Source organism: Penicillium cinerascens (genome assembly GCF_028974065.1).
Source record: "Penicillium cinerascens strain IBT 15544 chromosome Unknown scaffold_4_segment0_segment0, whole genome shotgun sequence".
NCBI classification, from domain to species: domain Eukaryota; kingdom Fungi; phylum Ascomycota; class Eurotiomycetes; order Eurotiales; family Aspergillaceae; genus Penicillium; species Penicillium cinerascens.
Genome location: NW_026695297.1, coordinates 1,826,778 through 1,850,009, shown reverse-complemented (window position 1 = coordinate 1,850,009; position 23,232 = coordinate 1,826,778). Strand labels below are relative to the sequence as shown.

Here is a 23,232-nt window from a genome sequence, read left to right as displayed (position 1 = left end):
AGCGGCTATTCATGAGGGATTTCAATGATTCCAGTCAGGGATTCCCATGAGAATCAGACGTTGTCCTGGCCGACTCGAATCTTTTGAATCTTTGTCTCCGGAGTGATGACATCGTTGGGGCTGTGTCATTTATACGGCCCAAGGTAAGGTACTCGTGCACCGTAGTCAAGATAGATCTATGGGGAAAGAAAGAACCGATGTAGAAATCAAACCGGTACATGACCCGTAGATCCGAGTGGCCAAAGACAATTGGATTGTGGATGTGAAGCTGAAGAGGCGCCTCTCCACCAACCACATCTCCTAGAACATCCGCCCAACACCTTTTCTCCTTCTTTCCACCCTACTTTCCTCCCCTTGTCTCTTGTCCTCACTTCTCCTTTCTTATTTTTTTTTCTTCCTGCATTATTACTCTGCTCTCGGTTAGTGGCCCCTCCGAGATCAGCCTTGGGTCTTTGCTTCCCTTCCGCCTCCCGGAGCCGCGCAAACTAACCCGCCTTCCAGCCACCTCGATCCCTTCGGCCCCCGTCATCCTCTCGCTGCGCTTTTAGTCCTCACTTGACGCTCCTTTTGTGTATCGGGACTTCCTTTGATGCATTTTCCCTTTTCAAGCCCTTTTTGACGACCCATCGTGCCAAATCGAGGTTCTTCTCGACTTGTTCCATCACTCTGGGCAACGCGGACGGGTGATCGTCACATCTACCGACGGCGAAACACTGGGATTTTGCCATCATAACATCCTTCGGTCAGTCTTGTCGGTCTTGGGACAAAAATATTCCAGAGCGCCGCCCACCTCCCTACAGCCTTTTTTTTTTGCTGCGTGGAAGCCTTTTGTCAACCCCCCTCCCCCCGGTTTCGACACCCCGGAAATGCAAGGCCTGGCAAACACCACTTCGAACAACCACTGACGTCGAAGTCTTTTCATCTCAACAGGGCGAGTCATTTCATTACCTCGACGCACCCGGATCCGTCGGAGTTCGCATACGGCCATCGATTCGATTCCACCACATGGTGCTTACGACGCACAACCGCTTCTAAGCAGGAAACCTACACTCGACTTTTTTTTGACTCTGTCGGTCCCTTCTGGCACCTGCATCGGGTTATTGAAGTGCAAGGGAATAGAGTACTGCCTCTCAGAAAGGCAGAAGGAGATAATCGATAATGTTACCGGTTTCGCGCCCAGAGGGTCAGATGAACTTCAACTACATCCCGACCACTCAGCCCATGTCCGGCACATCGACGGGGCGAAGCTCTCCCAGTGACGCTGGGACCTCGAAAGCACCATTCGGTCCTGCCGGCTCGATTGGTGGTGCGAGGTTGGGGGCTGGCTCCCCTTCTCATGAGTTGGGGACACGTCTATACCCGAAGCGGTAAGTACCTTTGGAACAACCCGGAATCCGGGTTTGGTCTGACGTTGGGTGCGTTTTTATAGGGCTCGTGAAATCCAAGCGCAAGAAGGGATCTCTCCCAGCATTTGGGGACCTCCGACCAGTGGCCATTCGACTCCGCTCCGTGAGAATATCCCCGAATCGCCCAGCCAGGACAGCTTTCCCGACTTGATTCCTACCACCAATGGCCCGATCGGTGGCTCGGGTCGCAGGGCTCGAGCGGGCACAGTACCCTCGCGATTCCCTCCTATGGGCACCTTGAATGAAGCGGACCTCCAGCAGCCTTATATGTCCCAAACCTCCCGACCAACACCCTCCACCAGCCCCTTCCGACCTCCAGGTATGCCCGCTATGGATTCGAACGTCAAGGTCGCGACGTCGGCCGGTGCGCCCAACCCGAATACGCTATCCCGTCTTCGAGCTGGCTCGATGCCGCAGAGAAGCAGTTTGCTAGGGTCCGGCAGCAACCCGTTCGGCCCATCATTGTTCTCTTCGGGTTGGCCAAGTGGCCGCGAGCGTGCTACAACCTTGACCAGTATTCGTTCTTCTGAAGGTCCAACCTCGCCAAGCCAATCGTCTTTCTCCGGGAATGGTTTCGCGGATTCCGACGTGAAGACGCTGGACTACCTTGGCCTTGCCGAAACTCCTCAGCAGGCACGGGCGAGTCTGGCACGACCCTCCATGGAGGTTTTGATGCAACAGCAACAGCAGCAGCAGGCTCAGCTGCCGCCGCTCCTGGCAGAGCTGGCGATGATGAAGAACAATAATCGATTCCGATCGTACTCGGTCAATGCGAAGGAGAAATACGCGGATGACGAGGACCTGGAGTATGAAAGCCGTTATTCTCAAATCCCTTCAGGCACCCTCACGCCCTCTGCGGCTGCTACGGCTGCTCAACTTGCTGCCACACAAGCCCAGATTCATCAGCATAACCTTGCGGTTCAGGCCTTTGCTAGCCACGCTTCTGTCAACCGGCCCCGGGCTCGAACTGCCGGTATTCTGGAGGCTCCTCCTCAGCGATCTTCCATCCGTAACTATCTCGCAACGCCCTCTCGTCTCGATAACAGCTTCAGTGCCGCCGATTTGCAGATCGCTGAGAATGGTGAATACGATGAACTGTCGGAGGCAGTTCAAATGATGGGACTCGGTGGTGGTGCCCCTACTCTTGGTCTACGCCAACCGGGAGATATGGTCGATGAGAACAACCAAGATGGCCCCACCCGGGCTCTGTGGATTGGCAGTATTCCCGTATCGACCACTGTGACTTCTCTGGAGGCCATCTTCGGCATGTACGGCAAAATCGAGTCTACCCGCGTGCTGACCCACAAGAACTGCGGTTTCGTCAACTTCGAGCGTATTGAGGCCGCTGTGCAGGCAAAGTCACTGCTCAACGGCAAGGAGATTTTCCCAGGCGCAGGGCCTGTCAGAATTGGTTATGCCAAGGTCCCTGGCACTTCCGCAGGTGGCACCCCTGGTGCAAATGGCATTCAATCGTCTCCTACCCCCGACCCCAACTTCAAGTCCAACCTCCCATCTGATGGTATGGGGCAGACAGATGCTTTGGGGGTTGTGCCACAGATTCCTGCTCTGATCGATCTGCTGCCTGAGATGGTGGAGATTGTCCAGGAGTTCGGCGCCACCGAAGATGATCTGCACAACATCACCAACATCATTCAGAGCGCAATTGGCTTCGAAGCATATGAGGATGAGATCCCGGCCCTTGCTGAGCCCAGCCAGACCCGCATGTTTGACGCCCCTCGCCTGCGCGATATTCGCAAGCGTATTGACAACGGTGCCTGTTCCATTCAAGAGATTGAAGAGACTGCTGGTGCTATGCTCCCTGAGATCGCGGAGCTGTCTTCTGACTATCTGGGCAACACTGTTGTCCAGAAGCTGTTCGAGTTCTGCTCCGAGTCTACCAAGGAACAGATGCTCTCGCACATCGCACCTCACCTCGCCGAGATCGGTGTCCACAAGAACGGAACTTGGGCCGCTCAGAAGATCATCGACGTGGCGAAGACACCGGCTCAGATGAACCTGATTGTCGATGCCCTTCGTCCTTACACGGTCCCACTCTTCCTGGACCAGTACGGAAATTATGTCCTCCAGTGCTGCCTTCGATTCGGCCCACCATTCAACGACTTTATCTTTGAGAGCATGCTGAGCCGGATGTCGGAGGTCTCCCAGGGACGATTCGGCGCCAGAGCGATGCGGGCTTGCTTGGAAAGCCACCACTCCTCCAAAGATCAGCAGCGGACTCTTGCGGCTGCCATCGCTCTTCACAGCGTGCAGTTAGCCACCAACGCCAACGGAGCTCTGTTGCTCACCTGGTTCCTCGACACTTGTACATTCCCCCGCCGCCGAACCGTTCTTGCTCCTAGACTTGTGCCCCATCTCGTGCACCTGTGCACCCACAAGGTTGCTTACCTTACTGTGCTCAAGGTCATCAACCAGCGTAACGAGGCTGAAGCTCGGGACATCGTTCTCAAAGCTCTCTTCTTTAGCCCGAACGATGAAGTGTTGGAGAAGATTCTGAGTGACCAAACCTCCGGCGCGACCTTGATCTTCAAGGTTCTGACCACTCCCTTCTTTGATGAGTCCATGAGATCGGAAGTGGTGAAGAACGTCTCAAAGGTTCTCACCAAGCTAAAGGCTTCTCCAAGCCAAGGCTACAAGCGTTTGATGGATGAAGTTGGTCTGTCTTCGCGTGGCAGCGGACGAGAGCACCACGGCCGTGAGCACGGAGCCAGCCACTCTTCTACCCCCGAGAAGTCGCAGCACCGCCAATCCTCTCGGCACGGAAGCACGAACTTCCCCTCGCAACCCTCTTTGGAGCGACAGTACAGCGGCCAATTTGCTTCCAACATGCTTGGCCAATCCGACGGCTCGCGGCCCATCTCAGCTGATCAGAATAACGTTCCTCTCGACGCATACGGCACCGGCATCAACGGGTTTGGAAACCCCTTGAACGGGCTGGGCGGTATCAATGGCGCCGGGTTCCAGGATCCCGGTATGCCTCTCACTCCGCAACAGCTGCAGTACCAAAACTACCTCGCTGCCCAGGCCCGTGGTGTTTCTCCCGCCGGAGGCATGTACCAGGGTATGCCGGGAGCCAACTTCGGGTACCCCGCAGGGTCCCTTGACAATCTGCGCTCCATGCAGAACCAGCATGCCTCCACGCTGTCCGGATCGGGCCAAATGAGCCCCAGCCCGATGCTCGGCCAGTCCAACTACCCTCCGCAGCAGTTCAGTCCTGTGGTCAACCCTGCGCAGATGTACCAATACCCTCCGCAGTTCTACCCCCAGGGCCAGCCAGTTCAGGGCCAACCCGGGGGCCGTCGAGGACGGGTAAGTGGGCATCAATAAAAATCTCCCTGGGCGCAATGCTAACCTAGGCCCAGCACTGATTTTTGCGTATGAATTTTTAATCGGATCTTTCCTGCCTTCCATCTACCTGTATAAATTCATTTCCTCGCTCTTTTTTCTTTTGGCCGTTTTATCATGCGGATTCACCGGGTTAACTAAGCTAGCTACCTTGTGGATTTTGATGATAGGGGGGTTTTTTTCCCTTCGCTCCTGTGGACGCTGGTTCGCCGCTGCGAGTGGGAAGGGAATAGATTTGGTGCTTAAAAAGTTGGGTGTCGATGTGACACGTTCATGTATCTTCATGGAGAAGCGTTTCAAATGACCATGTATCTGACCTTTGATCTCTGGGGTGAGATTGTGCCTGTTGCATAGGGGAAATGGATACTCATAGTTTTTATTTATAAAATGTACAATGAGGACAAATTCTCCTTCTCCGTCCCTTTTGCCTATATTCCCTCTATCTTGCACTCAACACTGTGCCCCTAAATTTTGCCCACCCAATCGGAATACCCGTTCGCATTACTCCAATCGAATTGCTGCCGACATTACTGGTGAAGCTGTGGAGCCAGTTCGGCTTCAACGGGCGTCCAACTACACTGTAGCGGCTGGGGAACGTTTAGCTCAATCCCGTGTCTGAGTTTCTTATGGACATTAAAACTAGACCCATCGGAAAGAAACTGACCAGCTCTTCAACAAATTTCGGTATCAAAGGAGTGCGTGAATGGTTATGCTTCTGGTACTTGAAAAGAGCTAAAGGTAAAATAGAATTCATCCTAAATTCTAGAACAGGTTTTTTGATAAATGATAAGGAACGAAAATATCTAGTGTTGTTGACTAACTAACAAGCACATCATTTAAAGTTGAAGTCTTCATCTGAGGAACCAGTCAACCAGATTTGTAGATCTGTGAAAGCGTCAAGGTCATTCTTCTCAAGCGAAATCTCGACGGCAGGGTTGTGCCAAAGGTGGGTTCTTTTCGTTCCGGTAATGCGCAAAGATTCCCCGATATACCGACAACTATCGAAATCGATGAGAATAAGAGTGCCGTCTTCGTCCAGCATGATGTTTGCGGGGTTAATATCGTTATGGACAATTCTAAGCGAGTGAAGATGTTTAATGGCGGCCAAAATTCCTTCTAAACGTGTTTCCATATTCCCTCGCACTAGTTCGCGCCCACTTGAATGGAAAGCAACTTTGCCCAGGTGTCGAGGATTGACCACTTGAAGAAGCGTGGACGTATATCGCTTGAAGCACAGCCCAGAGACTCTACCATGAGACTCTATGCAGCCATAATAGATCGCAATGTTCGGATGAGGGTTCTTACGAAGAATCTCACATATTTCGACTTCGCGAGTGATTTGCTTATCAAGATTCGTATTAACATATGCGAGGAGACTTGGTGTTTTCATATAGACTGCAGACCAAGTGTCGTTCACCTCTGGGCCCCTGTTCTCTGTTGAGATTTGCTTGACTTCCTGGAGGTCGTCCAGGGTCTCCGGTGGATGTAATCGATTTGACCATTTTCCAGAATATAATATGCCATCTTGCCGAACAAAAACCTGGACATAGGAAAATCTCATTTTGCCATCAATCTTTTTGAAGGCCTCGTACTTTTGGAAGATATCCATGTTGATATGGGGTAGTAGTCCTTGGAAGCTATACTGACAAAAATAGTGTCAGGTTAGAAAAAGACAATAGGAAAGGTGATCTTTACCCCCCCTTAGGAACTCCACGTGACATTACACCGGAATGTTTCCCACTCGGATTGATTGGCTCACTGACCTATAGTTATGTAGTTGTTGCAATGGACGCAACAAATTTTAGTAGCCAGTCATCCTGACGTGATAAATATGTTCTAGAGGAACATGCGTTTTTCTAGTGACCGTTAAGTGTAACAAGTGGGGAAGCGGCTCATGACCTCTCCAAACATCATCGTCGGGCTTACAAGGCTTGCAATTTATACGACCGAGGAAGTACAGTAATTCAAACGGATCCCATTGCCATTGTATATTCTGCAAATACCTCAAATTCTCGCATTCGTGGGCATAAAAATTTGTCAATCCACTCTCGTCGCCATTCATCCTCGGACCAACAGGTGTAGTGTGCTTTACAATATTCCCAATAGCTTGGATACCATCCCGCTTGCCCCCAATCCACGATAGCAAGGATGCGAGCAGGCTGACAGGAAGAGACCATGATGTTTCCTCGGTGGAGGTCCGCATGAGTAAACTTAATGTCCTCGTTGTCTGGTAACAAATACCTATAGGGGTCTTTGTATTTCTTCGATAAAGGAAGCCACTCTTGTGGCAAATAAGAAAACCAGTCATTGAACTCCTTAACAGTGGAGAAAGGGCCGGCTTTTGGGAATGATTGAAAGACATAATCTTGAACATTCTGGCGGCTCAGGGAACCTGGAATCAGTCGGTCAGATGTAAGTCACGAACATCTCCATTTTGTCTGGGGCGTACCGATATACTGATCAGAAGGATCTTGCTCAAGTCCGCGTAGAGTTTTCATGATCTGAGATAGTTGATTGCGGAGAGAGCTTTTATCCAGGTCAGTGAGCTCAGTCCAGCGATCCAACAATGTCCGTCCTTGGATAAGCTCCATATAGATAAAAACATAGTTCTCCTCGTCAACTCGCCACCCAAAAATCTCGGGGACTGGAATCTCGTCACAAAAGGTCCGTTTGATCATCCAAAGACACTGTGCTTCTGTGGTTGTGACATAAGGGCCAAATTTGACGAGGAGTTCGGAATCCTTGAATCTAACGGGCTGTGGTTGAGGGCTCGTGTGAACGTCCTTTGATAAAGCTTTCACTTGCGCTGGGGTCGGGAGGTGTTTTCCTGGCTCTTTGAAGAAGGAAGAGTCGTAGAAGTTCATTTCTCGTGTCAACCCGTCAGGTAGGTGATCTGAGAATGCATCTAATTTTGACATTATGGCTTACGGGACTTTCTAGAGAGCGGCAAAGGGATATGTAAGCACTTTGGACCTGATGAGACGGGAGGATGTAGAAGTGAAAGCGATGAAGTCAAACGGGGCGAGGACGAGTCTTTTATGTCGGGTGCCGCCCAAGGGTGTGAGAGTCGGGAAACACTGCATTCCTATTAGGTGGCTGACTCCTAATATATGGCTGAATATATTAGGACGCTAAACCCGAAGGGGAAGGGAGAATCCTAACAAAGGGGACCTGCGTTGGAAGCCGCAAATCTAACCATAATAAATTGGGAAGATAACGTAATTCCCTAGCGAGTTACAAGCTGTCGGAGATCAAGTGGAGCAGATAGAGGAAATTAACACAGGCCACTGCAGCTTTCTCGTCGAACCGGCTGCTGTCACTGACTTTATCATCACGGCTGCAAGTAGTACGGTAGTGTGAACGGCAAGTTGTGAGGCTCCAGAAATTCTTGGAAAGATTCGGGTTGGGCTGAGGATTGGGATTTCGAAAACTACTGTAACACGTTTTTATTTTCCAAATCCAATATAACCTCCAGAGAGTGAGTGGATTTGCTCTAATCAGGGGTTAATTAAGCGTGCTTCTTGACAAGCACGCCCTGGATTCTAGGCAGCACACTAAATGGTTCCTCAGGTTCTTCGATCTCGTGCGGACTTTCCCACTCTCCACTGTTGAGAATGTCTGCCAACACACTGCGAGTCAAATGACATCCGACAAATGTGCTCCATACAGGATTCCAGCACGCTACGGTTTCTTCATGTTAGCCGCTGTGCACCGCTCGTCGATCCCTCCACTAGAGACAAACGTCTATAGAGTCCACCCAGAAAATAAAAAAAGGCTCGTAGGGATAGACATACCTTGCGCTACAGTCGTCAAACGGTTTCTACTCCGTCCGTGTTCCCAGAATATAAACTTGCCTCCAGGTTTGAGCAGCTTCCACACCTCCTTCATCACGTTCTTCGGATCCTTTACGGCACACAGGACCTGGATGCATAACACGGCATCCAAACTCCCCTCCGTGATTCCCTCTTCTCTCAGGACATCGCTATCTTCAACGCCACAAGCTATAAGCTTATACTTATCCCGTAGGCCATGCTTGTCCAATTTGGCATCTATGTCGTATTTAAAGTGCGGATTAGGTTCAACACCATAGACATGTTTGACAAGAGAGGTATCATAACGATGAATCTGATTGCCTGGCCCTGGGCCCAGTTCGAGAACAACGCCGCCAGCGGCTTGAACGAGCGAGGGAACAATGGTTGTGTCTTCGTAAGCGATAAAACCGCCCGCTGCGCATGATGATCAGTTTACACTGTACACGAGTTGAGTGAGGGAAGATATGGCTAGTGGGTTAGGTTACAGGTTATACTGAGCAACTTTGCTGAAGCGGCATCTCGAATTTGTCGTGGACGGCCAAGTGCTGCGAGACCGTCTTGACGAATCGCTTGTGTCAAAGCTTCCCAGTGCACTGTAGCGGAGGTATGATTAGTAGAGTTGTGGAAATTGGGGGCGGGGGTGGACAAATACTTACGGCAAATAGAAAACCAGATCAAGTCCCATGGACGGAGAATGGAAGCAAGGCGGCCGGGTTTGGGGGGCATGGTTATCAACGTGAGTTATAAATGACGTCGAACCTTGTTTTGAAAAGGACGAAAAGAAGGAAGGAGGCGGGAGATCAAGATTTTCGTAGAAAAGGGACGAAGTTTGTGTTGGGAGAAAACAGAAGTTGAATGATGGTGGGCGAGCCGCTCAAGTGTTATAACTACCAGTCTACAGGCGGCTTTAGTATCAATCTATACCACTTTAGCTCTAGCTTAAGTTGAGTCTCACGAAGCGATCTCTGTCACGTGCCGCTTAGAGATCATGCAGCGTACGGGGTCGGCCAACAGTATACATAGTGGAGCGCGTCGAATAGATTGAGGCGACGGGAGGCTCATTTGCACCTCGATGATCTGCTAATGAGGGCTTATGGCGCTATCTCGCCTATTAAATATTTCCGGACACTTCCGCGAGCACCTACGCTCCTCGATTGATTCTCCAGGCCCAACACCAAAACATACTGGTCTATCTTGTCAGTTTTTCTGGAGTTCCCCTGTCAGTTGGACATGTATTACTTCTTATGTAGATTACATAGTACAAGGAGATGGTACGGCTTCCATTTTCTAAACCCACTGAGTGATTATCTACTGTCTCTCTAAAGAAGAAAATTCGTTAAGAGCTCGGCCAATCTAGCGGGCTCCTCAAGAGCCGGGTTATGACTCGACTTCTCAAGCACGGCCCATTTGACCCGTGGTATGGATCTGAACCAAGGGCCCATGATCGCCTCATTATTCTTGTCGTACCGACCCGTCAGGAGCAGTGTTGGCACTTCGATATCCCCCGCGGTCGGGATGGCATCATAGTGATACATAAAGCCTGGCTGTCGGATAAGAGAGGTAGCTTTCTTGCCATTCGTCTTCCACATTTTCGTGCTGTTTCCCAGCGTTGCTTGACTGAGCACCGCAGGCCACGGGTCAAGGGTGCAGAAATGCTTTTTCATGAAGCGGAGGCACGCCTCTCGATATGCTGGGTTATCATAATCCCCGTCCGCATCCATCTGTATGATAGCATCGTCAACGGGCAGCAACCGGAATAAGCGTTCGCACTCTTTGGCGGAGAGAGCTGAACTCGGAATTGAATTGGCGATGACTAGTTTGTGAAGGCCACGCGGTTTTCGTCCAGCATATATACTGGCTAGCATGCCACCCCAGCTGTGGCCGTAGATAGAGAATCCGACTTTGCGCAGCTCAAGGTGGTCCACGAGATTGTCAAGCTCGGCACAGAACAAATCAAAGCCCCAGAAACTCTCATCTTCAGCTTTCTCGCGGATGAGCGATGAGCGTCCGCAGCCAACCTGGTCATAGAAGATGCAAGGAATGCCTGCAGCTACGAGTGGTTTCGCAAGATCGAGGTGGTAGTCGGAGCCAGCGCCCGGACCTCCGTGTATCAAGATCAGCGGTGGTGTCTTGTTGATGTCGCCAAACGCTCTGTACCACGTAAAACATTGCTCTTGTACATTGGGAATTTCAAAGCGGATGCTTCCTTCTCTATTAGACATATTTGCGATGTTCGCACCGTGGCAGTTCTGCGATGATGAGTGGCTGCTCTTTAATGTTTCCGCATTCCCAGGCAACAGAATTATTCGATGCGTTTTGGCCCCCGTTTTGGTGATGAGGCGACGTGGCGTGCTTACTAGATAGGTAGGCGGAGTTTCGTGACTTTACCAAGCGTGATACGAGCTGCGGCTTATATCCATAGTTACACAACCGACGCCCGTGCGGTCTGTCAGCCTAAGTGGGCGGTAATAGCTGTGCCTAAACGGCCAACGCCCAATAACGGATAGAAGCGGCAGAAACGAGAACCATCTAAGGCTACCGTGGATTACCTCTCTACAGTAGTAGAGGTAGATGGAAACGAGGGCTACAATAGAAAGGGAGTGAGGACATACGAGGGAGTCCGTTCCCGGAGATCAGGCAGTTCAGGTCGGTAGGTATCATTATTATCGTTGAAAGACGTGTAAATCACCAACCCCCCAAGGCCTTGGCACATGCCACCGAGGAGTCTAGCAATATGTAGGTGGTCGCACCAGCTTCGGGACGTACTGTACATCGTTGGGTGATACTCTCTAAGCCAAAAGACGTGGAGCTCCAAATAACCGTACTCTAATTGGGTATCCATTTTAAACATCACTTCTCATGACTGGCTGCAACATCTCTCCTGATTGTAGTGGCCCGCACCACCCATAGGTGTCGCAACGGCATTGCTCATAACGAGGGCAGCTATGGTTCACATTGTTAGCAAGAGTGTCCAGGGAAACGCCAAGGCGCACGCCACAAAAAGCCACGCAAGCGAAGGCAGACTTACTAAACTGCATCCATTCCGAATACAATATGCCACAACTTTTCAAGTACCCAACCTACGCCGAAATCGTCCGTCAACTTCGTCGTGGCCGCCCAGTTCAGTATCCGCTCATAGTCCTCCTTGGGTCGCGCCAGGATCCGCTCGCGGCTCACCGCAAACTGTCCACAGCACACATTTCCTATCGCTTCGGGCACTTGTTCGGCGGGGACGCCGAGGATCTGCTGATATGCTTCCGAGAAGTACGCGCGAATGTCGTGAGCGTCAATGTCGATTTGAGATGGCGAAAGGGGGAACACGGCGGTCGGACACCCGGGGTCGTGTTTGCAGCGAAGATTGACATATCCATAGACGTCGATCGGTTCCAATCGGAGATGTTTCAGCGTGTCCCGAGTCTTGGGTCCGAATAGATCATTGTGCCACTGCTCGGGGGATGCATGGATGAAGATGGAATAATCTGGTAGACGGTCGTAGAAGTCCACGATGTAGGAAAGGTAGGCAGGTACCTCTCGCCCGCGACGTGTAGGAGGGACGAGCAGTCCTTGTTCGGCGGATTTTTCGGTGCTATATATGAATGGTACGTGGCCCCTTTGTTTCAAGTCAGCCATTGAAGGGGTTGAGGTCGGCATAGGCGACTCACGATTCCTTGCAGTGTTTCAGCAACCAGGTCAGGTCATCGGTATGAATTGATGCGAGAACAAGGCTAACGCTGGCGTTGACATTGTGTGGGTTGTATGCTTGTCTGAGATCGGCAAGTTGTTGAGAAGTGCTGCGACGATCACCCGAACTGCCTGCAACGTGAACGATCGTCAATAAATTTGCGGGTAATATGTACTGTGGAGAGGCTCCTGACGATATGGAAACAGCAGATAGGTAATCTGAAGAAGAAACAGCGCGATGAACGCGATTCCAGCCCCTCGGGGGGTGAGCCAGGACAATATTCGTGGCATCCGCATCGGTAGCGACTACACCTGCGGTGTGAGGTGGTAGAGGAAGAAGGCCAAAAATGTTGGAACCTAGTGTGGACAGCTACTTCTGGGCAAGGCTGAGTTTGAGTGGCTACGGGGTTTTCATTGCTTAGCCCAAAAGCAAATCATGGGGCGTCAGCCCCAATGTGTGCTATAAGCAAGGGGACCCGATTTCAAGAACTGGCTTGGTTCCGCTGCAGGCCGACCGTAGCGTGGGGAACAGTCCAGGCTGGTAAGCAACATTCCAGGAGCTAGTAAAGGCGGTGCCACAGCGCGGCTGCGCTTTAAGTTTTACCAAAAATCAAGAAATTCATTACGCCCCATTAACTTTAAAAAAAAAAACCCCTGGACATGAACGATCAAGGTAGACGGCACCGCTACAATGCCTACGATGCGCCGCCCGCCTCGCGTGTAACGGCGCAGGGCGTGACGTCTCTCAACATCTTTAAATGATTATATTGTGTGAGTCGGATTTTCCACGAAATAAAAAAAGAAGCGTATGAACTAGAAATAGACGAAAACAGATCAATTTAAATACGGAGGGGGACCACGGTGGTCTTACCGCGGAATGACCAATCAGAACCAGAAGTCGGCGACTCGGGCGATCCACCAACAGAGCTATACGGAGCAGGGGAAAGCAACTGGTCAGAAGCGGAGCCAGCGTCGCAGCGCCAAATTGGATGCATGTGATATGATACTACAGTACATATTCCCGTTAGATCCACTCGAGCTGTCGTTTGGTGCCCAGCGAACCAAGTGGGGAAGAGTGGGTGTTTACCCTGAACCTGTCGGCTTCTTCGGCACGCACACCCGTTCCGCCTCCGCCCCCCAACACCGAACCTAGGCGAATTACAGGCCGCCGTCCAATTTGGGATCAGGGTCAGGGATACACGACCCTAGCCTAGTCCGTGAATTCGGCTATCTTTCCAACCAATTGCTGTGTCCAGGTGAGATGAGCGGAGTGACCCGACGGCGCGTGGTAAATCGTGAAGGTATTTCCCATTTGACTTGAAGCGCGACCAATGCCTCCTGGTGCTCCTTGGGCACGATGAGATCGTTATCCAACACGAGATACGCGCATAAGTGGTTCATAAGGGGCGGGAGTGTGGAAAGAACCATGGCAGATGACAACTGCCACTTTGTCTCGGTGGGTAGTCATGAGTGATGTGTTCGTAATCCAACTGGTATTGTTCAGGGGGGAACTGAAGTTATGCTGGGCAGTTCGTAGGCATTGTACCCCTGGGATCTAAATGCACTGCCCTGAGAGAGAGGCAAAAAGATCGCGGAGAGTGTCAAATTGCTGATAATGCAGGGGTTGGAGGAGACCAGCTATGAGGCCTCGGCAACGAGCTGCGAAAGGAAATCATGCGGCGGCACAGGCCTATATATGGGCGAGTGTCTCTAGACTGATAAAGCTGATAATATTGAAAGATCTCTAAGGACAACCATGTATCTCAGAGGAGACGTACTAGAAATAATTAATAATATTTAGTATTCCACACGACGGCAAGCGGGGCGCCGGAAACGGCGCCCATTTGCCCGCCCTTCTGCGCGGCCCCACCGCCTTCCCCGCTGCGGCCTCCTGATTGGATATTTTTAAAGTGTCACGTGATATCGTGATTGTTTACACGGCGCGCGCGTTTCCAGCTATATCTTCTCCCACTCCCCTCCTCCTATCTTGATCTTGACGCATGAACCTTTAGCTGTCTGAATTTGGCAGGCAATGAATACTCGATCTAAACCCTCCACCCGACGGATGGGTCAAAGCGAAGGACGAGCAGGTTCTGTAGAACTCTCTAAGCAAGAGGTGCGGAGACAACCCAAGGCGTCACAAAATCGAAAAACTGCTCATGCAAAAGACCCGTGTGTTCCTACTAATTCAACGAGTATTGAGCAAGAAAGTGGCGATAAGACGGCAATATATGTGACGGTGCGTTGTCGGAGTCGCAGTGGACGGGAGACAGAGGAAGGTCGTCCTGTTATACTCCGAGCGGATGGCATCAAGGGAAAGACTGTGGAAGTATCTTTGGGACCTCTCTGAAACAAGACCTACAATTTCGACCGGGTATTCTCATCGGCTGCTGACCAGCGCACGGTCTATGAAGATACTGTGCTGCCAATGATTGACGAGGTGAGATTTGAAGCTGCCTTTCCTCTAGCAATATTTACTGATAAACAAACTAGCTGCTGTTAGGCTACAACTGCACCACGTTTGCCTATGGACACACCGGAACTGGCAAAACGTACACAATGTCTGGAGAAATGGCCGAAGAGTTTGGGCTTTTGTCCGACAATGCAGGGATTATCCCACGCACCCTCTACACGATATTCGACCAGCTCAAGGGAAGAGATAGCACTGTCAAGTGCTCTTTTATCGAGCTATATAACGAGGCCTTGCGTGATCTTCTCTCTGATGAGGAAGATACGAAACTGCAATTGTTCGAAAGCGAACGGAATGGCACCAATGGAAATGTATTGGTGAAAGGAATGCAGGAATCATACATTGGTTCTCCATCAGCTGGCCTTCAGCTACTCCAGATGGGTAGTCGGAAACGACAGGTGGCAGCAACCAAATGCAATGATCTGAGTTCCCGGAGTCATACCATTTTCACGATCAATGTGCTCACCAGGACTAGCAATGAGTCCGTTACGTCTGGGAAGCTGAATTTGGTGGACCTGGCCGGCAGTGAGAATATTCAACGCAGTGGTGCCGAGAACAAGCGAGCTGTCGAAGCCGACCAAATCAACCAAAGCTTGCTAACGCTTGGACGGGTCATCAATGCATTGGTCGACAAATCTTCTCATGTTCCATACAGGTACTGCATCCCCTAGTCCATTTGAAGATAGAGAAACTAATGTTGGACAGAGAGTCTAAGTTAACAAGGTTACTGCAAGATTCCTTGGGTGGGCGGACCAAGACATGCATAATTGCTACTGTCTCGCCTTGTCAGTCAAGTCAGGAAGAGTCCGTCTCTACATTGGACTACGCATTTCGGGCCAAAAACATCCACAACAGACCGCAGATGAACAGCCCCGTTCCAAAAGATACATTGCTCTCAGAGCTCGCTTCGGAAATTGAGAATCTTAAACGCAATCTGATCGCGACAAGGCATCGAAACGGGATATACATGACTTCCGACGCGCATGAAGAGATGATCAAAGAAAATGAGTCCCGACGCATCATCAACGAGGAGCAAAAGCAGAGAATAGAAGCCTTGGAATCAGGCCTCCAACGCAAAGCAGAAGAGCTGCTCGAACTGTTGCGTCAAAATCGAAATTAAGTCACCGATAACAAGGAGGCTCATGCGAAGATCTGTCAAATGAATGACGCTCTACACAAGGCTCAGCATACCTGGAACGGATCCGTTGCAGAGGTCTCAGGCATCACCGAGCAAGTGGAAACGCGAATGAAAAATTTTCAAGCTCACCAGACGAGACTCTTACGAGACTTTTCGACCAATCTCAGCCAATTTCTCGAAAACGAGATGATGGCTGCTCAGAAGAGCCAGACAATCCTTTACAATACTCTCATTACCGTCGAAAATGGTCGGGTAGATTCAAAAACACAACCATTGAAAGGCGAGACAGACGAAGCTTTCCATGAGCTCAAGCAAATCACCAAAAGCATTAGGGTTATGGTTTCTGGGGCCTTAAATGAACTCTCTCAGGCCAGTTCCCGGATAGTTGAAGGGCTTCAGGGTGGAATATTGGAGTGCAACAACCAGGTACTACCTCTCGTACATTTCTAAGAGCTCGGCTGACCAGCTTTTTAGTTTGACTGTGCCTACAACACGCTCGAGAAAGATATCCAGTCTACATTTCAAACGATCGTCAAACATGTTGAGGAGCAAAACATCAAGACCAGCGAGCTACGGCTTCGGCTTCAAGATGCCAGTTCTCGAATGATAGAAATGAACCACAAGACATCGCTTAATGTGGCTCGACTTTTGGAAGAAGAGCGTACAAATGCTGAAGCAGAGCGCCATAATTTTCTGGCTCAAATCAGTGCTATCTATGACTCTTCATTGCGGCAACGACGGGACCGACTTCAAGGAAATTATGGTATCATCTGCGGTGACATTTCAAGCTCTGGGAATATGATAGAAGGTCTTGCGACGCACAGCCGTATCGACGACTGTATCACAAGGCAGAAGCAGTTTGCCGAGGAGCTCGTTAATTTAGGGAGCCAGCTCAAAGTGCGCATGGGGCAAGACAGAAAGGTGTGGTTCCAAATCCGTCTTACCGTGACCTTTTGATAACCAGAAGCAGACTGTTGACGAACAACGTCTTTCCGTCCGACAAGCTGCAGTATCCGCGACGCAGGACCTACAGCAAACTGTCGAGAATTATGAAGGAGATTTTGATAAACAAGTGGAGCTCTGGGCTCACAAATTGGAAAAAACCCAATCGCAGAACAACAAGCTTAGTGACGCCTATCTCGATCATTTGCATACCTTGGAGACCACTATCAACCAGTCGTACTTGGTGGTGAAGAACCAACTGGGAACAATGCTTGAACGTTCTGATGAATTCAAGAAAGACTCGGCACTGCACTCGGACACAATAGAGCAACCTATTGCCTCCTTGCAGAATGAGATTTGCGAGCCGCTCTCACACCTGCGAACAAACATGCAGGATTGTTTGTTGCTAACTCCCTCTCTGAGACAACTACCTGACTGCACTACTACCTTATCCCATTATGATGAGATCGCCTCATTTGCCTCTCTGGTGCACAAAGGACTCAAGGAGCAGGAATTCCATGATAGGCCAGAGGTGACGCATAACGGTCAAGAAGACACTTCTCACTGGGTACCTAACGATCTGGATGAGCAGGCAGACTCAGAAGTTACGTTTGACGATAGCAAACAGCCTCGAATAAAACGACGTCGCCTGTGAGAATATATAGTGCCAGTTACCTAGGATTTGTGATTACGGGAGCTAGATCGGCAAATATTCGCTTTATATTTAGAGGTGATGGGGTGGGTATTTTACTATTACTTCCTATTACACGTGGGAATTCCTAGGAGATCCTAGTTTTTGTATAGTGAGTAGGTGCCGGAGGTAAAATGTGCCTTGTGTTGTACTCCAGGAGAATGCAGACTAAATAATGCTTGGGTGCAGAATATTCGGGCCACGGTCGTGGGGCGGTGAAGCGGCACTGTTGAACGGCGGCGGTTTCCACGGGGATTTTCGGCGTCAATTTCACAGATCCTCATTTTCTAGTTGTAAAAAGTCACGGCCGAAGTCGCATTGTATTTGATCCACCATTGACTCCGACTACTTTAAGGTAAGCTTAAGCTTCCCGTAATCGAAGTGGAACTTCTCTAATCACCATATCAACCAGCGATGAAGCAATGAAGAAATCGTTGTAATGACCAGCCTCGAGGATCCATCCATCCTCTATCAAAATAAAGACAATACCGTCTTAATAATCGACATCCCAACTTCAATCGCCCAGGCTCAAGAATTGAACTCCTTCACAGCCGACCCCAGAGAGGACACATCACCACTGGACAGTCTGGACTCAGAGCCGGGGAGAGGTGTTTCCAGAAAACACCTCCTCTCGTCCCAACCACTTGAATTACCTTATCCATCATCGTGCGAGCCCAAGACTGAGGTTGCGCGCGCCAGGCTACTTGAACGAGTACCGCCGAGCGAGAGGCTCTTCCATGATGAAATCCAGCTCCTGCTTCAGAGCGCTTTGCGGGATATCGAGAACGGATACTCTGGTGGGCAGTGGTGTCTTCCGAGACGTACATCTGACGAGGAGAGAACCCGGACGAGGAAACGGGGGCCCGAGTCTGATCATTCTGCGCTGAGGAAAAGATCGAGTGGGCTGCTCCGAGACTCTTCTACATCAAAGTTTGCCTTGGATGACCGTGATTTTGCCTCTATTCGACCGCCGGTGATTCTGTCGTCAACATCAATCAATGCCTTTGAGTCGATAGCGGAGCTTGATGGTGTCGTGAAGAATCCATCGTCTCGAGCTGCTATTCTAACGATCGATTCTCCCGACGAGGGGATTGATGGCGCTTCATCAGAGTATATCATCCCGCCAAGGTCGCACTTTGCGCACTGCACGATCCCCTTGTCAGAAACGCAAGATTCCCTTCCCCTTGAATCTCCCATTCCCGGACTCCCTCCAAACGAACTATTCAATTTGATCCTATTGGACCCGCCCTGGCCAAATCGTTCCGTTCGTCGAAGCGGCCACTATCATACACACCCCTACGAGCTTCTCACCCAACGACTACGAAATATTTTCCATGTTCACGCTTATCACCAATCCTCCTCTTCAAAGGATACAGCCACACTTGACCCTTTACATCTAAATACAAACGAGATATCCGTCGCAGCCATTTGGATAACAAACTCCGAAAAATCCCGCCAAACAGCCTACGAAGCACTAACAAGCACCGGCTTCGCCATCCACGAAGAATGGGTCTGGATCAAGACCACAGTCGACGGACAACCGATTATACCATTGGATGGACTCTGGAGAAAGCCGTACGAAATCCTCGTGATCGGTCGACGAACCCCTGTTGCTGCATCTACGTCCAATGAGTCATATGAAACCGGATCCCGGTATCTACCCAAGAGAAGGGTCATTGCTGCGGTACCAGATGTTCACTCGCGTAAGCCGAATCTGAAAGCCGTCTTTGAGCGGGTGTTTTTCACCTCCGAGTCAAGTGTTGAGAGCTACGCTGCCCTCGAGGTCTTTGCGCGTAACTTGACAGCTGGGTGGTGGGCGTGCGGTAATGAAGTGCTGAAATTCAATGCGCGTGAGTGCTGGGTTGAGCGGTGAAACTTCTAGCTCTTTCGGCTGTTTTGCTACGATAACCCCACACGTGTAGACAACTCGAGCCCTAGTGCGTATCCTGACAAGGTGACAGAACAGCGCCATCAACATAGAGCGTCCAGGAACCGCAAAGTTGTAGTGTTCCGTCGACCCTTTCTCTTTTCTCTTATTTTCTGTAAATCGGCCAACTTTGATGTCACCTGCGACACCATTTTCTTTTCATACGACAACGCGATCGCGCAACGAGCGGTCAATAAAAAAATCTGGGTTTCTCATGCCTAGAAAGCAAAGTCGCCTGGCTCGCTCCAAGGCCGGGGGCGCATGCCTCACAATAGTTAGCGGCAAATCAATGCTCTGAAGTCCTTTCTTGCGCTATAGAGGCTTATATTCGGCAGAAATGGATGTTAGCTTTGAGGAATCCTATTGCATCATGGAATCTACGCCCTCAGCCCCAGAGCGCGCTTTCCATTTATTCCCCAGGCTCCCAACCGAGTTGCGGCTAGCCGTTTGGCGCGAATGCCTGCCGCATTGCGTTGCCGAGCTAGACACCCCCATGCATAACGAAGTTTACGGCCGGAAAAAACCGTCGCCGTACGACCATATGCAGACGGCATGTATGAATGAGCATCGGCCGCTCATCTCTCTTGTCTGCCGCGACTCCCGAGCCATTGTCTTAGAGGCTGGCAGCTACGTTGGCGAAAGAGATGATTTCCCTCCAGAATGTGAGTGGTCATCCGGCAATATGCTAGACGAATGGCTCGACCCTGCAAGAGACTTGCCGCACCTCAATCACTGCCTGGGTTATGAAGCTCACTACGGCACCGATGGTAACCCGCTTCTCGACCTTGCCTGGCAGGCAGCCCGGGCACGCCGCGGCGGCTCCCTAAGGTTCGAGTTTCTCAGGTCTTGTTATAGCGAAGACCTGGAAGTCATTAAACGACTATGAGGCTCAAGTGGGAGCCTGTGTTTGATGTGTAACATGATGGGAATAAGAGTGTGGTCTACTCAGTGACCTCGGGATGGCTCCTCGGAGAGCGATTTCGGATGCCTTCGAAACTTGTTGAATGAATTCTCCGTGCCCAGGTGATGGGGTCTGGCTGGTGGAAGCGTGATCCTTGTTTGCACAACTCTCCATCCGCATTCTCAACCAATTGGAGCTATATATTCCACCGGTTTAGCCGACTTCAAGCGTCCAGCTCATTCAAACTGGGCACAAGTTTATATCGGAAATTTACACGGATGTCATCAATAACCTCTTTCCTACTCGTCCGTGAAGCGACCATGAAGTAGGCGATTTGGGTCCATATCCCCGAGCTCGGATCTGGCACTTCCTCGCCGTAGCTGAAATAGCAACCGGACTTCTTGACCAAGGTCTGAAGATGCGGCAATCGCTGGAAGAAATCGGCAGTAGCATCCCGCGAGGCAAAGAACCCACCTTTCACCACAGGTATACTCACGAGGTCGCAGTGATACTGAGGCCCATTCTTGAATGGCACTGATAAGGCATGTATGCGCGGGGCGTCGCCAATTGCAATAAGTAGGTGTAAGGCGTAAAACTCAACACCGTAAGTTTGGAGAATGACCGTATTGGAATTAGTCCCAGGAGGCCGAGGGTTGTTCTCAATCAGGACTGATTTTGGCTCTCCTATCAACGCATCAGACTTCCAGGTGAGGTCGGTAGTACCATCAGTCAAACGGTACTCCATAGCCGAATTCCGCATACGGCCTTCCATGTGATGGATACCGTTCAGACAGGCCATTTTGTCTAGAACATTAAGCATGTCCTGCCTGATGACGTCTTGCTCATTGGAAGGCAGAGCGGACGGCAGAAATAGCTCAGTTTCGAGGAAATTCGTCGAAGATGAGGTGACAATATCGGCCTCGGCGGGAAACTGATCAGAGATCTCGTAGAACAGCGGCTTACCTTCCCACAGAATGAAATTGGCATCAAATTCTGGTCCATCAATGTAAGTCTCTATAGTAACCAGATCACCCCGAGAATAGTCGTTAAGGTTTGCTTTGCTAACAGCACCAAAAAGCTCGGCTTCATTGTACACTTTACGCACCCCTTCTGACGCCCATCCTGCACACGGCTTGACTATAAGTGGATACTTTAATGTCTCTTGGTTCTGGCGTATCCTTTCTAGCCAGACTTCTGCACCCTTCAGTCCCTCGACACGCTCGCTCATGAAGTCAAAGGGTAGATCCAGCTGTCTCGTAAGGAATTTATCACGACAGATTTCGTACACCCGGGTAGACTCTGTTGGTAATCCAAGGATTTGAGCTGCTTGCGCTGCGGGTATAAGCCACTTGTCGGTAAGAGCAACGACCCCTTTGACCTCGATATTATGATCATGAAGTGCGTCCACGATACGCTGCGCTAAAGTATTGTCCACTCGCTGGATATCGATTGGAATGTAAGCCTTGCGAAATGCGGCATACTCGTTGCTTTGAAACCAGTGGTCTGGCTCTGCCAGCACATAAATCTCAATGTCCATTTCAGAAGCTGCGCGGTAGAGCATCTCGGTCATTTTGAAGTTGTAGCGGCCATGAAGTACGGCCAGTCGATACCGTGGAATCGGTTCAGGAAGAAGTAGAGGAAGAGACAGTCGGTTAAGCACCTCGAGCTCCAAAGCAGCGAATTCCTCAACGACGCTATCGAGGCATGTTCTCGCGTTAAGCTCAATCACACCGACCGCAATGTCGAGCAAACCTGGAAGCGACCTGGCGGATAGGTTCTCTACCTTATTTGGTTCATAGTATTGACGAGCTTGTGCCAAATCTGCGATTGACTTGGCATCAGCGTCAACGAAACGTTGTTGAATTATGTTTCTGCGAACCCAGTAGCCTTTGCTTTGAGGCAGAATGACCTTGAACGCCGTGAATAAAGATTTTGGCTCATAAGCTGATGGAAGCTTGGATGCTAACGCCTTTGGAAGATCTACTTTCTCGAGTATTGTGCAGAACCATGATGAGAATGACTTTGACTCCGATGTGGATAGATGGGAGGCCAAGATAAGATCCAGAGAGTGAACTTGGAGGTCCGAGGTATCTTGTGCGCAGGGCAGCCGCCAGTAGCTAGAGATTTGGAAGCCTGCAGGCAACAGATCGTCATCGGTCAGAAAGTCTCATCTGCACAGAATTGACGAGAGCCGCTTACCTTGTCCGCTGTGATCGTCAGATAGAAAAGAGTTCTTCTTCGTAACTATGGTGGCCATTGAAGAAACCATCTCCTGGAGAGCTTGTGTTTAACAGCAGAGGTCACAGCTAGAAGATTCGTATTGGTACTTCATAGTGTAGGGGAAGAATCGAGCGGTTATAAATAGTCAGTTTGGACTTATGAGACTTCGGGTTAAAATATCTACCTGTCCTTCGAGCTCCGGCGCATTCCGTGAAACCGATACTCATCTACATGGCCACTTTGCCACCCAGTCAACGACCGGTGCATCGCTAGCTGGACTCTCGAGGATCGGCATACCGTGAAGGACATTCATATCAATTGACGGACTTGTATGACAGATAATGCACAAGTTTACCATACTCATACTTCTCGCGCGAGGTTTGCTATCTAATTGTGCTCCAGTTGGTAAGCCTTTGGACACTCTCCAGATAGGAACCGGAACAGCTCTTCTAAAATCTTTACAGACGCCAGCGTACACGAAGGCAAAGTTGACAAATGGAACGCTGCGGCATGGTCCAACTTCGTTTAAGTTTATGCCGTCGACGATACTGAGCCGGACAGTGTTAGACGGGATGCCAAAAACTGAAATGCGGCGGCATGGTCCAATTTCGTTAAGGTCTATGCGGTGGACGATGAATAGGGTTTCTACCAGCGAAACCTAGCGATATCGTGACGTCGGAC

At 50.3% G+C, this 23,232-nt stretch overlaps 10 protein-coding genes across 10 annotated transcripts; 5 read left to right on the top strand and 5 right to left on the bottom strand.

Moving 5' to 3' along the window:
• Positions 1–698: 698 nt before the first annotated feature.
• On the top strand, positions 699–4,792 carry N7498_008679 (putative RNA binding protein Jsn1; the record flags this gene model as incomplete). Its single annotated transcript, XM_058455741.1, has 4 exons — positions 699–742; positions 931–1,367; positions 1,430–4,733; positions 4,787–4,792. The coding sequence occupies exons 2-4, from the start codon at positions 1,159–1,161 to the stop codon at positions 4,790–4,792; spliced, it is 3,519 nt and encodes a 1,172-aa protein (XP_058305729.1). The 5' UTR covers positions 699–742; positions 931–1,158.
• Positions 4,793–5,601: 809 nt separating this feature from the next.
• On the bottom strand, positions 5,602–7,687 carry N7498_008678 (kinase-like protein; the record flags this gene model as incomplete). The annotated part of the gene is made up of 4 exons (XM_058455740.1): positions 5,602–6,406; positions 6,465–6,527; positions 7,011–7,161; positions 7,219–7,687. The coding sequence occupies 4 exons, from the start codon at positions 7,685–7,687 to the stop codon at positions 5,602–5,604; spliced, it is 1,488 nt and encodes a 495-aa protein (XP_058305728.1).
• A 590-nt stretch (positions 7,688–8,277) lies between these two features.
• N7498_008677 (class I SAM-dependent methyltransferase) lies at positions 8,278–9,307 on the bottom strand (the record flags this gene model as incomplete). The annotated part of the gene is made up of 4 exons (XM_058455739.1): positions 8,278–8,450; positions 8,564–8,995; positions 9,067–9,174; positions 9,238–9,307. 4 exons carry the CDS (start codon positions 9,305–9,307, stop codon positions 8,278–8,280), a joined length of 783 nt encoding a protein of 260 aa, XP_058305727.1.
• A 593-nt stretch (positions 9,308–9,900) lies between these two features.
• On the bottom strand, positions 9,901–10,803 carry N7498_008676 (uncharacterized protein; the record flags this gene model as incomplete). Its single annotated transcript, XM_058455738.1, has 1 exon — positions 9,901–10,803. One exon carries the CDS (start codon positions 10,801–10,803, stop codon positions 9,901–9,903), a length of 903 nt encoding a protein of 300 aa, XP_058305726.1.
• A 621-nt stretch (positions 10,804–11,424) lies between these two features.
• N7498_008675 (DUF3431 domain-containing protein) lies at positions 11,425–12,559 on the bottom strand (the record flags this gene model as incomplete). Its single annotated transcript, XM_058455737.1, has 4 exons — positions 11,425–11,524; positions 11,610–12,167; positions 12,244–12,394; positions 12,439–12,559. The coding sequence occupies 4 exons, from the start codon at positions 12,557–12,559 to the stop codon at positions 11,425–11,427; spliced, it is 930 nt and encodes a 309-aa protein (XP_058305725.1).
• Positions 12,560–14,690: 2,131 nt separating this feature from the next.
• N7498_008674 (uncharacterized protein) lies at positions 14,691–15,852 on the top strand (the record flags this gene model as incomplete). The annotated part of the gene is made up of 3 exons (XM_058455736.1): positions 14,691–14,702; positions 14,756–15,387; positions 15,438–15,852. The coding sequence occupies 3 exons, from the start codon at positions 14,691–14,693 to the stop codon at positions 15,850–15,852; spliced, it is 1,059 nt and encodes a 352-aa protein (XP_058305724.1).
• Positions 15,853–16,056: 204 nt separating this feature from the next.
• Positions 16,057–17,467, top strand: N7498_008673 (uncharacterized protein; the record flags this gene model as incomplete). Its single annotated transcript, XM_058455735.1, has 3 exons — positions 16,057–16,296; positions 16,345–16,767; positions 16,835–17,467. 3 exons carry the CDS (start codon positions 16,057–16,059, stop codon positions 17,465–17,467), a joined length of 1,296 nt encoding a protein of 431 aa, XP_058305723.1.
• Positions 17,468–17,942: 475 nt separating this feature from the next.
• N7498_008672 (MT-A70 family) lies at positions 17,943–19,376 on the top strand (the record flags this gene model as incomplete). The annotated part of the gene is made up of 1 exon (XM_058455734.1): positions 17,943–19,376. One exon carries the CDS (start codon positions 17,943–17,945, stop codon positions 19,374–19,376), a length of 1,434 nt encoding a protein of 477 aa, XP_058305722.1.
• Positions 19,377–19,800: 424 nt separating this feature from the next.
• Positions 19,801–20,316, top strand: N7498_008671 (2EXR domain-containing protein; the record flags this gene model as incomplete). Its single annotated transcript, XM_058455733.1, has 1 exon — positions 19,801–20,316. The coding sequence occupies one exon, from the start codon at positions 19,801–19,803 to the stop codon at positions 20,314–20,316; it is 516 nt and encodes a 171-aa protein (XP_058305721.1).
• Positions 20,317–20,554: 238 nt separating this feature from the next.
• On the bottom strand, positions 20,555–22,600 carry N7498_008670 (uncharacterized protein; the record flags this gene model as incomplete). The annotated part of the gene is made up of 2 exons (XM_058455732.1): positions 20,555–22,464; positions 22,531–22,600. 2 exons carry the CDS (start codon positions 22,598–22,600, stop codon positions 20,555–20,557), a joined length of 1,980 nt encoding a protein of 659 aa, XP_058305720.1.
• Positions 22,601–23,232: the final 632 nt, after the last annotated feature.